General features: G+C 41.3%; 1 protein-coding gene across 2 annotated transcripts in view; it reads left to right on the forward strand.

The window, feature by feature from the left end:
• The window catches only part of PARD3B (par-3 family cell polarity regulator beta), a 2,025,707-nt gene that overhangs the window by 1,473,410 nt on the left and 537,086 nt on the right, over positions 1 to 15,211 (forward strand). For both annotated transcript variants that reach the window (XM_082260765.1, XM_082260766.1), the window contains exon 21: positions 3,789 to 3,918. In XM_082260765.1, coding sequence (XP_082116891.1) covers positions 3,789 to 3,918 — 130 coding nt within the window. The remainder of the gene's footprint in view (positions 1 to 3,788; positions 3,919 to 15,211) is intronic.

Below are 15,211 nucleotides of genomic sequence, written 5' to 3' on the forward strand. Positions count from 1 at the left end.
CAATATAAGTCATCGAATTTGTTTTTTGTTTTTTTAAAGACAAGCTAAATAGAAAAAAAAAAAAAAAAAAAAATTTACCGCCCCCCACCCGCGGGGTCTGTCTGTCTGCCTGTCTGTCTGCCTTGCGACAGCAATATAAGTCATCGAATTTGTTTTTGTTTTTTTAAAGACAAGCTAAATAGAAAAAAAAAAAAAAAAAAAATTTTTACCGCCCCCCCCACCCGCGGTCTGTCTGTCTGGCTGCCTTGCGACAGCAATATAAGTCATCGGATTTGTTTTTGTTTTTTTAAAGACAAGCTAAATAGAAAAAAAAAAAAAAATTTTTTACCGCCCCCCCACCCGCGGTCTGTCTGTCCGTCTGTCTGTCTGCCTTGCGACAGCAATAGAAGTCATCAAATTTTTTTTTTCTTTTTTTAAAGACAAGCTAAATAGAAAAAAATAAAAATTTTTACCGCCCCCCACCCGCGGGGTCTGTCTGTCTGTCTGCCTTGCGACAGCAATATAAGTCATCGAATTTGTTTTTGTTTTTTTAAATACAAGCTAAATAGAAAAAAAAAAAAAATATTTTACCGCCCCCCACCCGCGGGGTCTGTCTGTCTGCCTGTCTGTCTGCCTTGCGACAGCAATATAAGTCATCGGATTTGTTTTTGTTTTTTTAAAGACAAGCTAAATAGAAAAAAAAAAAAAAAAAAATTTACCGCCCCCCACCCGCGGTCTGTCTGTATGTCTGTCTGTCTGTCTGGCTGCCTTGCGACAGCAATAGAAGTCATCGAATTTGTTTTTGTTTTTTTAAAGACAAGCTAAATAGAAAAAACAAAAAAAAAATTTTACCGCCCCCCACCCGCGGTCAGTCTGTCTGTCTGTCTATCTGCCTGTCTGTCTGCCTTGCGACAGCAATAGAAGTCATGGGATTTGTTTTTGTTTTTTTAAAGACAAGCATGATTATCAAAGTTACTAGCATGTTGATTGAGTCTAGTGGGATTTGGAGCTTGGGTCATCTGAACATCCTGTCAATGAAAGTCTATGGGCATTTTTTGGGTTTTTAATTTTAATTTTTAGGAAAACCGTAACTCAAACCAGTCTGAAAAGATATAGCACACCGAGTCAGAACAGTATGAAGGTCTGTGCCGAGTTTGGAGTATGTAGCTTGAACGGTCTAGGAGGAGATAGTGTCCAAAAATTTACCGGCCAGAAAAATAATAATAAGAAGAAGAATAATAATAAGTTTAAATACAATATTAGAAAGTTGGCTGTTCCAAGCCAACTTAATTAATTATCAGTGCTTACTTTACAATAAAAACCCACCTAACCTTTAATGCATTTAATAGAAAATACAATACCTTTAATTTTTTTAAAGTACACTTTTTATTTTTATTATTATACAGGATTCATATAGCGCCAATAGTTTGCACAGCGCTTTATAACATAAGGCAGACAATACAGTTACAATACAATTCAATACAGGAGGAATTATTATTAGTTAATGTTGGCTTCCTTTAGGCCCTGTTCTACCCTGAGCATTTTTCAGCTCATAAAACGCTCATCTTTGAAGTCTCAAAACACCCAACAAGCAAAATCCTATTCATTTCAATGGCCGCTGTTTACATATGAGCGTTTTGTCGCCTGTAGCAAAATGCCTGAAGCTCAAAAAAGTACATGAGCTTTTATTTGGCAGATTATAAGCATTTTTGTTAGATGTCAATGCCTGCCTCTAAAGACCTGCAAAAAACGTCTGAAAAACGCCCAAAGAAAAAACACAAAAATGATACGCTCAGGTGTGAATGGAGCCTAAAGCTGGATACACACTATCCAACTTTTGTGGTTAGATTTCCTTCAGATTTATCTTTTCTATGTAGTGCAAGGTTCTGCCTGATTGCATACAAATTGAAAGTGTTTAGGTTTGACCTCATATTATATGGTTTTGGTAAGTCTAAAGGAAAAAGTCTTCAGAAAAACTTATAGTGTGTATGGCCCTTTAGTCTAAAGCCCCGTATACACGTGTCGAAATTCGGCTGGGAATTTTCGTCCGACGACTGATCTGCCGATTTTCGGCTTGTTAGTATGATGCTTCCGACAACCAACTCCGACTTTTCGGCCGACAAAATCCTGGTGTGCAGGCTATAAAATTTTTGTCGACCATCAAAACACGTCCGATTTTCGTCTCATTAGTACAGATTTCGCTGGGGAAAAATCTTATGAGCAAGACTAGACATGCTCAGAGATGAAAGAACACATACAAAGCAATCCAACACATGAAATCACTTCTGAAGTAGAATTTTGTCATGCGGGAAAATTTGTGTGCAGTCTAGAGCACATTCCAACCAACAGACACCACTCTGGACAAAAGACGGACGACCGGTCGGCAGAAATTAGTTGCGTGTGTACGAGGCTTAAAGCTGGATACACACTATACAACTTTTGTTGGTAGATTTCCTTTTGGATTTACCATCAACTATGTAGTGCAAGGGCCTGCCTGATTGCATACAAATGAAAAGTGTTTAGGTCTGACCTCATATTACATGGTTTTGGTAAGTCTAAAGGAAACAATCTAAAGAAAATTGTATAGTGTGTATCCAGCTTTAGTCAAGCCAGTGATATTTTAAAAATAACCTATTATATTTTTTGGGAAGTTTCAATTGCTCTTATACTTACCTTGGGTTAGGCAAGAATAACTCCAAAAGATATGGAGGTTGCGATTATCCCTAGAGGTTTTGGAGCCCATGTATAGACATACCACAAATCTACAAAGGAATTGGCAGCAAAAATGTATAATAAAAATGAACGGTCCTAAAAGCTATTTAATGTTTCAAGTGCAATTGTTATTGTTTTTTTTTATGCTTATAGATGGCATGGGGTTGGACTGCCTTTACGATGTACTTAGGATTATAGGTTTTGGTTGTTTGTTTAATTAATGAAAATTCAGTGAATAAAAATATTTAACTAGCCTAACTACAAAACATGTAGGCTTCAGTTCAGTTGTTTTAATATCCTTGATATCGAATTTAGAATGCTTTTTGATGTCTTCAGTAGAGGAAAGTGCAATGCTAGATTCCTATCCGGATTTGTGAATGTTGGTGGGCAACAATGATGACACACAAATGTTTTGCTACAATATAAGGGTTTCACGGGTTATCATGGCTTGCTGCTGTCATCTTTTCATTTAATCCTTTTGTAAGTAACAGAATCCTCAGCTTATTACTTTTGTGAACTTAGCTACCCATTATCGGGTTCAGTTAAATTTTGTTTTGTGACATTTGGGAGACTTTAGTATTTGCACACAAGTCTGGTTGGTTTAGGGTTAGTAAAGGTGATAATGAAGAAGCAAAGTACACGTGAATTATAAAAACCTTACAGGAATCAACAAAAGATTATCTGCACTGTTGCTTCCAGCAGGAAATCAATGCTTTCTTATTTATTCTTTTACTCTCAGTTCAGGCACTAAAATCCAATTTGGTTTAAAAATGATGTTTTGCAGGTGTTTTTCTTCATTATTATCACTTTGGGTCAGTGTGAAGGCTATATTGCACCATTGTTTGTATAACACTGAATATTCATGACTTGCTAATTTATAGATAAATTAAGGAATATTTTCATTCTCTGGAAAACTCGCTTTTATTCCGAGCAATGAAACTACTAATAAAAGCATTATTCAGCATCCAGATGGTAACGGGCTCAATTGCAAATAATGCTTGTAAACATTAACAATTTGCACTGGAGCAAGAAAGTTTCAGCAAATGGTAATTATAAATATTCATTTTATGTATTCGCTTTTTTTTTTTTTTTTTTAGTGGCCGCTCAAAATCTGGGAATGCAGACCGCATTCAGCAGCTACGGATGGAATATCAGCTGGCAAAACGGGAAGGCTTCTATGAAATGGACAATGTGGCAGGACAACCTCTAGAGTATGAACAGACTTGGGTAGGTTTTACAAATAATTGTATTGCATTGTTCGGTAATGTTTACCTCCATAATATAAATGTACATCTACATATAATTAAGTTAGATCTTAAACTGTAACTCAAGGCAAAACTGATTTTTTTTTACATTTTGGATAGAGTGAAGATGGATTAGAACACTTGTCAGTTTGAATTGCTGTCTGTGCCCCGATTATGAAAATTCACCCTCTCTATTTGTCCTGTTTAGCATACCATGATTGATAAACTGTCACAGTTGCTTCTGCTCTCGACCAAACTGTCAAGCCATCATATGACTGGTGTCATAACTGATCATGTGAGCAGCACTATGGTAACTCTAGATCAAACAGGCTAAGATGGCAAGCTCCTTGGCTGTAAAGGATAGGAAGGTTTAGTTCCGCTTTAAAGCACCAGGATGTACAATAGATTTCCAATAGTGGAGAATAAGTATGTTACAGGCTGGCAATATGTATGTGTCTGAATAGATACCAGTGCATGCTTGCATGCACACCTCCAGGAACATTATTTTTGGGTATGTAAGCACAATTGTTCTGTAGATGTTTGTGGCCACTGTACAAATTCTGTCATCAGGCTGTTACTACATGTTCACAATGAAGGAGTTGGAACTCAAACACATATATTTCTGGCTGGAAGTAACTGTAATTTTGAGACCATTCAGATAAGGCCTTTTTGTCACATTATGTCATTGTCTTCCTCTATTGGTAACCATCAATGGACAAAGCCAGCCATTGCTGGCCATTAAAGCATGGAAAATCCAGCTCTCTACGGCAATACACTCTTACTGTATAACAATTTGCTCACTGTAGCTCAATATGCCTTGGAATCCTCACCTTACCCATCTTATTATCTAACTTGAGCTAATTTCAATATCTCTAGAGCTCTGCTGAATGCTGACGGATGCCTCTGTTCAGACATCTCTGTAGACACCCTCTGTATTTATGACATCACACTGGCCCCTTACTTGCTTACTACCTTCCTTCATCCTCCTTCCTTCTCCCTCTCCTTCTTCTCCTACTCTTATTACTTTGTAAAAATTTGTGACACATTGTTAGAGTTGTTATTTCTTTGTCACCATTACCTAGTCAACATGCTTGTACTGTTCCCTTTGTGTTTCAATAAAAAAACCTATTGAAACTAAAAGCGTGGAAAAACCAACAGAATGGTTGTACCCAAGTTGATCGATCACCTTTTTTACACTTTTTTGGTGAATGAGTATGAGTACTATGTAGCCAATACCCATTCACATGGGGGGGGGGGGGGCGAGATCTGGGGGCCCCCTTATTAGAGGGGACTTCCAGATTCCGATAAGTCTCCCACCCACAGACTCCCACAACCACAGCCCAGGGTTGGCGGGAAGAGTCCCTTGTACCCATAAACATGGTGGGGACAAGGTGCTTTTGGGGGCACCCCAAAGATTATTCCCCATGTTGAGGGCAAGCGGCCTGGTATGGATCAGGAGGGGTGGGCCAGTCCTTTGCCCCCCCCTTTCCTGGCCTGCCAAGCTGCATGCTCGGATAAGGGTCTGGTATGGATTTTGGGGGAGACCCCCAAGCCGTTTCTTTTTTATATTTTGGCTTGGAGTGCCCCTTATAATCCATACTAGACCCAAAAGGCCTGGTATTGATTTTTAGGGGGTCCCCACGCCATTCTTTTAAAAAATGTTGGCATGGAGTACCCCTTAAAATTTATATCAGACCCAAAGAGCCTGGTATAGATTTTGTTTTTTGGGGGGCACGCCATTTGTTTTTACATTTTGTCATAGGTTTCCCCTTAGCCACTTAAACAGGGCACTTTCACCCCCTTTCTGCCCAGACCAATTTTTAGCTTTCAGTGCGCATTGGCATTTATGGGAAATATTGAACAGCTTGACATGGCACTGCTCCCAGTCTTTACCATTCGCGTCACTGGGAAATATTGGTCAGCTTGACATGGCACTGCTCCCCTTCTTTAACATTGGCATCATTCTATGGGAACTATTGGCCAGCTTGACATGGCACTGCTCACTAACCATAATTGATAGGGACACCAAACTTGGGGAGCACCGAGAGGGGGCCCAGGACTATAACATAGTGGGGTATGCCTTTACACTACACTGACTGCACTAAACTGACTGAACACACTATCCACTAACTACCTGCCTAATCTCCATTGTCACACACTATACACGGCTGCCCTGTAAACAGCAGGCTTATACAGTGTGGGGTGTGGACTTAAGGCTCGTACACACTTGACGAAAATCAGAGTAAATATCCGATTTTTCTCTCTCATGCTCAGCGGTCATAACCGTTTTTAGTTGACAGTAGATAATGTTTACGAAATTTCTTGTCCGATTTTTTAATTTTTTTTTGGAACATTTGTTCCTCTACTTCCGGGTCATCAGCAACTTCAGATCATGCGCGGTCTTTCGTATCAGATTTTTCGTGGACGTACTGCATACACATTAAACGAAAATTGGTCGTCTGGGGACAGACAATAAAAATTTTGGTGTTTGTCCCTCCACTTTTTTTTCGTTGAAAATGTCGGCATCGGCTGCTGAAAGTTGTGTACACACTAGCCAAAAACCGTACGATTTTACCTCGGACGGGAATTTTTGGCAGATTTTCTACTAGTGTGTACCCCACTTTAGCCCCTAAGCCATGATTGGCTAAAGGCACCCTGCCTTTGGCCAATCATGGCTCTGACAGAACATTGTGCTGTGATTGGAAGCATACAGGTCAGGTACGTGCTTCGGCAAATCATCAGCAATCAATGCCTTGCAACAGCGCAGTGTATTATGGGGCTTCCCGCGGAGCGCCCTATTTGTGCGCCCTATTTCAGCGATTACACAACAGCTGATGTTAAAGTCGAACTTACGTTCGACTTGAACACAGAGCCCATCCCTATGTGACAACTGGGAAGTGTATACAGTAAAACAGGTGGGACATGTGTGGAAACATTAGCTGGAACTTTTTTCACAGAAAAAATATTTAACCCAGACAAACCATGTAATGCTAATACAATTCTTTTTTTTTTTTTTTTCTTCACTGCGAAGTAGATCAAGGGGAAGGATAAGCTGAATTGTCAATGGAATGGAATTTAAGTTAACTCATCTTTAAAAATGACCAAACTGTAAAATAAAACAGTTATGTGTATGTTTGATAAGCAATGCGTATAATAATGTCTAGTCTACATTGTCTTGGGATGAATTCCTACTTTTTCTTCTAAAACCTTGACGAATAAACCAGTCAGTGTTACATACAGAATGTTATTTTCACACACACGTCATTCTGCAGCTCCCATAATATACAACTTTATTTCTAAAATGTGACTTGCAAAAATTAGACATGTGTGATGTTATACATAAATTAAGTGATTTTTTGAACATTAAAATGGTATAAATAGACAATCAGCGCAATCTCACACAAACCTAGAAATCGAAACCAAAACAAAAACTACAGTTGCTAGCTAAAACGCTGTACAGGTGATTTCACAACACCTCCTAATTGACTAACATGCAAAATAAATAGTGTGGGGCAACAAATGAGCAATTCAATTATAAAGCCCACTGTACTCAGTACATATATGGTAGCGCAATCAGATCACCACAGTGACACACATGAGAGGAAAATGTCCAAAACTTTGAAAGAGTCGTGCTTACTTCCACCAAATGAGTAAATCGAATGCTCACTTCAGTGTTTGACCTGATAAAAATAAAGAGGTCACACAAAACTTTAAATCTCTCCCAGGGCAATAACTGGAATCCGATGGCGGGATCAGCTCACTCTGAGAGTAAATCAAATGAGTTTATTACATGTACTACAGAAGGGGTAGTGTATATGCTGGAGTGTCCGCATGGCCTCTATTATGTGGGTGTCAAGGTCTTACCTTGCCCTCCTGTTGGCAGCCATCTTGGACATGTGCAGACTGCTGCCTCTTATAAACTCTGATTGCATCATCATTTGCCTGCTGCTTGGGTGTCGCACAGTGATGATGCTGCACGCCTGACTATATCATTCACTTGATGGGTTGCAGTCCTTGCCCTTGCATTTGTGCTCCAAGGTTCTTTACTGCTAGCAGTCTTCTGTACTCTGTGTTCCTCCGTGTCTGACAAGACTTGGCTGACAATTCTCTTGGCTCTTGACTACATTGGCAGACGACCCGACATCGGCAGACTACCTGCTACTGGACTCTACCCCAGCTTGGTTGACTACCCCCTTCTGGACTGGACCCCGGCTTGGATGAATACCCGCTTCTGGACTCGAGCCCGGCTTGGATGACTACCCACTTCTGGACTTGACCCCAGCGTGCTCCTCACTCTTGCTGTGCGTTTATTACTGTTTGCTCCAATAAACCGCTTTATTTTACCTGCACCCTAACAGTGGGTCGCACACCTAGACAGCTCTTAGTAAGAATCCTTGAACATGTAGCTAACATTATAAAAGGTAATAAAAAACACACTGTGTTCAAACATTTTAAACTTTTTCATAATAAGTACCCTAGAGGTCTCGCATTTTGGGGAATAGAGAAAGTTGAAAAGCACTGGAGGGGTGAAAATCATGTTAGGCAGTTGAGCCGAGGAAAATCCCTTTGGATTTATGAAACTACAGTTCTTACACAAGCTGGTTTAAATGTTGATTTTGACTTAAACTGCTTTAATAGTGATGTCTGATCCACCTTCTAGTGCTTTGCCCTTGTAGTATTTAGATTCAGCTATATTTCTCTTTCTATATAAGCTTTATGTTATTTATGGTTTTAAAAACGTTTTTATTCATAAATATTAGGGATATATATTTAAACATTTAGATTTATATATATAACAATTTTATTTACTGTACCCGTTGGGGCTGGTTGGTTTACATATATTGTTATTGTGCAAGGTTTATACATTGGAGTGACATCCAGGAGTGCCCAATATTTTTGAATATGTTTGGGTTGATTGGGAAACTTTTTAAATTTGTATTATTTAATTTTTTTTCAATTTTGGTTGTCAGCATTCTTTTAATGTAAGTGTCGGCTATTTGCACTCCTGCCGTGGTCTGGAGGATTTTGTATTGCCAAAAATGTCACTTCTGCTTCTCGCTATATAGATTGTTTATCTGGTTGCTTTGCTACTAGCGGGGAAGGATATTTAAGGGCAGTGTCAACTCTCCACGTACAGAGTAAGTCCAATCACAGAATGTAACACATATAGGGGGCGGAGCCGAGCCAGTGACATCGTCCTGCTGCCATCTTGAAAAGCTATGTTTGGTGAGCTGGGGAAACACATAAATGTATGCCAGTTCATGCACTGTTGTGCTATATTTTTGTAAGTGTTTTTAATCCATTTAGAATAAATTGTTTTACATATAGAGGGCACTATGGATCTTCTTTTGTATTGTATGTATGCCTATGCTTTCTTATGAATGGTTCTTGTGGAGTATAAGAGAAAGAGTAGTCCCTTAAGCCGGTAAAGGACCTAGAGGTGGTGATAAGAGTAAGCCGATCCTGCCATTGGATTTTGGGTATTGACCTGGGAGAGGTTTTTAATCGTTGTCAGACCTTTTCATTTTTATGAGGTCAAACACTGAGGTGAGCATTTTTTTCACTCATTTGGTGGAAGTATGCATGGTCCTTTCAAAAAGTTGGACACTTTCTTCTCATATGTGTCACTGTGGTGATCTGATCGCACTATCATATATGATCTGAGTATAGTGGACTTTATAGTTGAGTTGGTTATTAGTTGCGCTACATTATTTATTTTGTATGGATTTTGGAACATTAGCAAAATTTGGCAGATCCCTCACATTTTTTGTAAATATTTTATTATATATTTATTTTTATTATATCTTTTCATGTGACCACACTGAAGAAATTACTCTTTGCTACAATGTAAAGTAGTGAGTGTACAGCTTGTATAACAGTGTAAATTTGCTGTCCCCTCAAAATAACTCCACACACAGCCATTAACTAAACCGCTGGCAACGAAAGTGAGTACACTAAGTGAGTACCCTAAGTGAAAATGTCCAAATTGGGCTCAAAGTGTCAATATTTTATGTGGCCACCATTATTTTCCAGCACTGCCTTAACCCTCTTGGGCATGAAGCTCACCAGAGCTTCACAGGTTGCCACTGGAGTCCTCTTTCACTCCTCCATGACGACATCACGGAGCTGGTGGATGTTGGAGATCTTGCGCTCCTCCGCCTTTCATTGGAGGATGCCCCACAGATGCTTAATATGGTTTAGGTCTGGAGACATGCTTGGCCAGTCCATCACCTTTACCCTCAGCTTCTTTAGTAAGGCAGTGGTCGTCTTGGAGGTGTGTTTGGGGTCTTTATCATGTTGGAATACTGCCCTGCAGCCAGTCACCGAAGAGAGGGGATCATGCTCTGCTTCAATGTCACAGTACATGTTGGCATTAATAACTCCCTCAATGAACTGCAGCTCCCAGTGCCAGTCTTTATACTCCTCACCTGGTTCCCGCCACACACGCTTGACACCATCTGAACCAAATAAGTTTATCTTGGTCTCATTAGACCACAGGACATGGTTCCAGAAATCAATGTCCTTAGTCTGTTTGTCTTCAGCAAACTGTTTGTGGGTTTTCTTGTGCATCATCTTTAGAAGAGGCTTCCTTCTGGGACGACAGCCATGCAGACCAATTTGATACAGTGTGTGGCGTATGGTCTGAGCACTGACAGACTGACCCCCCCCACCCCCTCAACCTCTGCAGCAATGCTGGCAGCACTCATACTTCTATTTCCCAAAGACAACCTCTGTATATGACGATGAGCACGTGCACTCAACTTCTTTGGTCGACCATGGCGAGGCCTGTTCTGAGTGGAACCTGTCCTGTTAAATTGCTGTATGGTATTGGCCACTGTGCTGCAGCTCAGTTTCAGGGCCTGGGTAAACTTCATATAGCCTAGGCCATCTTTATGTAGAGCAACAATTATTTTTTTTCAGATCCTCAGAGAGTTTTTTGCCATGAGGTGCCATGTTGAACTTCCAGTGACCGGTATGAGAGAGCGAGAGCGATAACACCAAATTAAACACACCGGCTGCCCATTCACACCTGAGACCTTGTAACACTAACGAGTCATGTGACACCAGGGAGGGAAAATGGCTAATTGGGCCTAATTTGGACATTTTTACTTAGGGGTGTACTCACTTTTGTTGCCAGTGGTTTAGACATTAATGACTGTGTGTTGAGTTATTTTGAGGGGACAGATTTACACTGTTATACAAGCTGTACACTCACTACTCTACATTGTAGCAAATTGTAATTTCTTCAGGGTCACATAAAAAGGTAAAATAAAATATTAAAAAAATGTGAGGGGTGTACTCACTTTGTGAAATACTGTATATGTGTAGCACCCTTCTAGGTAGGTGATAGAAAAAGTATAGTTTAGATTTCTGTCTGCTTACCAGAGGGATTGCAGGTAAATCTATATTGTTTTCTGCCTACCAGAGAGCAGGATCTGTCAATGTGCTCAGGTGTAACTCATTCTGTCTGACCAGTTTTACACTGGTCCAATAGGGAAGCATGTTGAACAGTGGGAGGAAACCTGACAAATGAGTGCATAGGTGTTTGATACAGCCTTGGTGATTTTGCAGAGGAAAGTGCCTTGTTGTATGCTGGGATACTGTATAAATGCCAGGAGCACATGCGCTCTGGGTCTTTCATCTGGATAGCGGGTTCTGGAGGGAGGGGGAGGCTGCCTCCTCCTCTGTAGAGGTGCTATATGGCCTCAGGGGGTCAACCTGAGGGCCTAAGGAGTGTTAGAGAGGAACTAAACCCAGAGGTCCTGAGAAGCTGACTGAAAGGGTAGACACTGGAGGATCTGATTCTGCAGTACAGTGAGTACAGATCTGTGTCAAGGGGCCTGACCTGAGGGGGGCCACCCCTGCAGCTAGAAGAGTCAGTGGATGGGTTTCAATAAAGGGGATGGTAATAAGTGTCTTGAAGAGAATATAGTTCACCAAGTCTATTGCTGGAGACAAAGAGCAAGGAGATTTAACTCTTTCCATACATGTGGCAGTATGGATTAAGCAGTGCACCTGCTTCCACAAGCAACCTGGTGAGGCCAAGTGAGAGTTGTCCTTATCCATTGTGAATAGTTACAGTTGGAGTATCCCAGTATTCCCTTCTCCCATCCAAGTTCCAAAATAAACACTAAAAACCAACACCCCTGGACTGTTTATTGAGTGACGAGCCATCGGGAGTAAGGAGGGATGTGTGAACTTTTTCCTAAGTGACTGTGTGCTGGTAATCAGAGGAGGCCTAACAAGTCATCATGCAACAAACCCTACGGGGACAATTCTACATATATATATATATATAGATATCTAAAAACAAAAAAACAATGTTGATATCTGGAATGCCTCTTCTTTATATTTTGTTCTAGGATATGGGTAAATAGTGCACATGGTGTTCCATTAAAATGAACCTATGGCAAGACTATGAACAAGAATGAAAACCACTTTAAAACAGGCAGCCATTTGCCTCTGTAGCTGTAAGCACTGTTGAAAAATGTGTCTTTAAAATTTGCACAAAAATTTAATTTTGAATTGGCATGGAAATCTCAGTTACTTTTCTTCTCTACTATCTATGGAAAACAGCCTTTTAGAACAGTTTGCTTTAAAAAAAAAAAAAAAAGCACAAGGGACATTTCTCACCTTTAGTAAGTTGTGTTCTTTGTGCTGCTGGATATTAAGAAGCTGTCACAGGCACTCATCAAGTATGACCGACTATATCCCCCATTTTAGCCAGCTCCACCATTCATAGAACCCATACTTCAGCTTCTATTTATGAAGTGTGATCTATGAATGAAGGAGATGGACTTTTTAATCATCCACAGAGCATAGCACCACAATAGAAAGCATGTGTATTCACACTTACTTATGCTTTGTAGTGCTTTTAAGGTTGATTGTTGTGTTGGCATGCGTTGGAAATTCATTAGCAATGAGTAGGACGACCCCCAAAAAGCATTTGCAATGTGTGTTGCTAATGCATGTTTACACACACAATAATATGCTTTAACATCTACAGGCATGTGAACCCAAGACAGTTGATAAGTAGGATATTATCAGTTATCATTTTGAAATATATTTTTAATGCACATTACAAGCAGGGCCATCTTTAATATTGTTTGGACCCTGAGCAAGCATTTTTTTGGGCCCCCCATGCAATTTCGCTCCTAAAAATCAAACACAGACTGTACCCCCTGTCCTCAGCCACCTCTGTACCCCCATCCACAGCCACCTCTGTACCCTCCCCCTGTCCACAGCCACCTCTGTAACCCCCTCCTCATCCACAGCCACCTCTGTATCCCCCCATCCACAGCCACCTCTGTATCCTCTATCCACAGCCACCTCTGTACCCCCCCTCCACAGCCACATCTATACCACCCTGTCCACAGCCACCTCTGTACCCCCCCTGTCCACAACCACCTCTGTACCCCTCTGGTCTACGACCACCTCTGTACCCCCTCCCCTGTCCACAGCCACCTCTGTACCCCCTCCCCTGTCCACAGCCACCTCTGTACCCCCTCCCCTGTCCACAGTCACCTCTGTACCCTCCCCTGTCCACAGCCAACTCTGTATCCCCTGTCCACAGCTACTTCTGTATCCCCCCTGTCCACAGCCCCCTCTATATCCCCTCCTGTCCACAGCCCCCTCTGTATCCTCCCTGCCCACAGCTACCTCTGTATCCCCCTCCTGTCCACAGCCACCTCTGTATCCCCCTGTCCACAGCCACCTCTGTATCCCCCCCTGTCCACAGCTACCTCTGTATCCCCCTGTCCACAGCCACCTCTGTATCCCCCCCTGTCCACAGCTACCTCTGTATCCCCCTCCTGTTCACAGCCACCTCTGTATCCTCCTCCTGTCCACAGCCACCTCTGTATCCCCCCCTGTCCACAGCCACCTCTGTATCCCCCTCCTGTCCACAGCCACCTCTGTATCCCCCTCCTGTCCACAGCCACCTCTGTATCCCCCTCCTGTCCACAGCCACCTCTGTATCCCCCTCCTGTCCACAGCCACCTCTGTATCCCCCTGTCCACAGCCACCTCTGTATCCCCCCCTGTCCACAGCCACCTCTGTATCCCCCCCTGTCCACAGCTACCTCTGTATCCCCCTCCTGTTCACAGCCACCTCTATATCCCCCCCCCTGTCCACAGCCACCTCTGTATCCCCCCTGTCCACAGCCACTGCTTGAGAGCAGCGTGGGCTCCAGGAGCAGCTGATTTTGGCCCCCAACAATGACAGGGCCCTGGGCAGCTGCCCCTTTTGCCCCACTTTAAAGACAGCCCTGATTACAAGATCTGTATATATGCTGCACAGTACTAATAGTTTCATGGGAAATTATATTTTCAGTCCAGCTGATTGGCTTGTCTTTAGAATTAGGCCCTTTGCGGTTTTCTGATGAACCCAGTGTTCTGTCCAATCTGAGGAAATGCTTGCTAAAATAAAAGCAATGATCTAATAACATCAAATATGTGAGTGCCAAAATAAATATTCTTTTTATTCTCAATACAATATAGCTTAGTTGTATTATGCTTCATATTAATGATGACAAACTAAGCATGCCATATCAGAGTATCTAGGAAAGCTCAAGTCAAAGGTCACGCCATAATGACTGTCCATTGTAACCCAGAGACCTTCCACATGCTGTATTAATAAAACTGACTGCAGCTTCATTTGCATCATTGTTTTCCAAACTTGTGTGTTTCTTGGATATCCAGATGGGTATCTAAATTTTATTTCTACGGTATAAGTTACTTCACCTTAGTTTATGTGGGGGTCACCTTAAGGCTAGGTTTGGTAACCCCCAATTAGGGGAGATAAATATATTTTAATTAGTTGCATTTGGTTAGCAGAAATTATGCTAATGTTGTGTTTATTATTGTAACTATATTGTGTATTGTGCTCTAAAAATGAACATACTTTAGTGTTATTAGCTTGTGTAGTCCAAAAAAAAAAAAACTATAGAATAATGTAGTTGTAAAGAGTATAATGTACTGTGGAAATTGACAGCAACAAATAGGGACTGTCATCTGGGATCCATAAACGTGTATATGTATAGCCAAAAATTAATTTTAAACAAGCCGTTTTTCTTCTTGACACTTTTACTGGTCTCTCCTTCCTTACTCGCCAACAGTTATTTATTTGTTGTGATAATGCATTGCCTGCCTGCAAACCTCTCGCAAACGTATATAAATCCCATCAATATGGACTCCGGTGAAGATATATCAAAGGATCTAATTCTATGTTGCTCCACCAAAATCTTTTCCAGTTTTCTATGCACAGCTGAGGCTGTC

Source organism: Pelophylax lessonae, assembly GCF_965119305.1.
Source record: "Pelophylax lessonae genome assembly, chromosome: 6".
Classification (NCBI taxonomy): domain Eukaryota; kingdom Metazoa; phylum Chordata; class Amphibia; order Anura; family Ranidae; genus Pelophylax; species Pelophylax lessonae.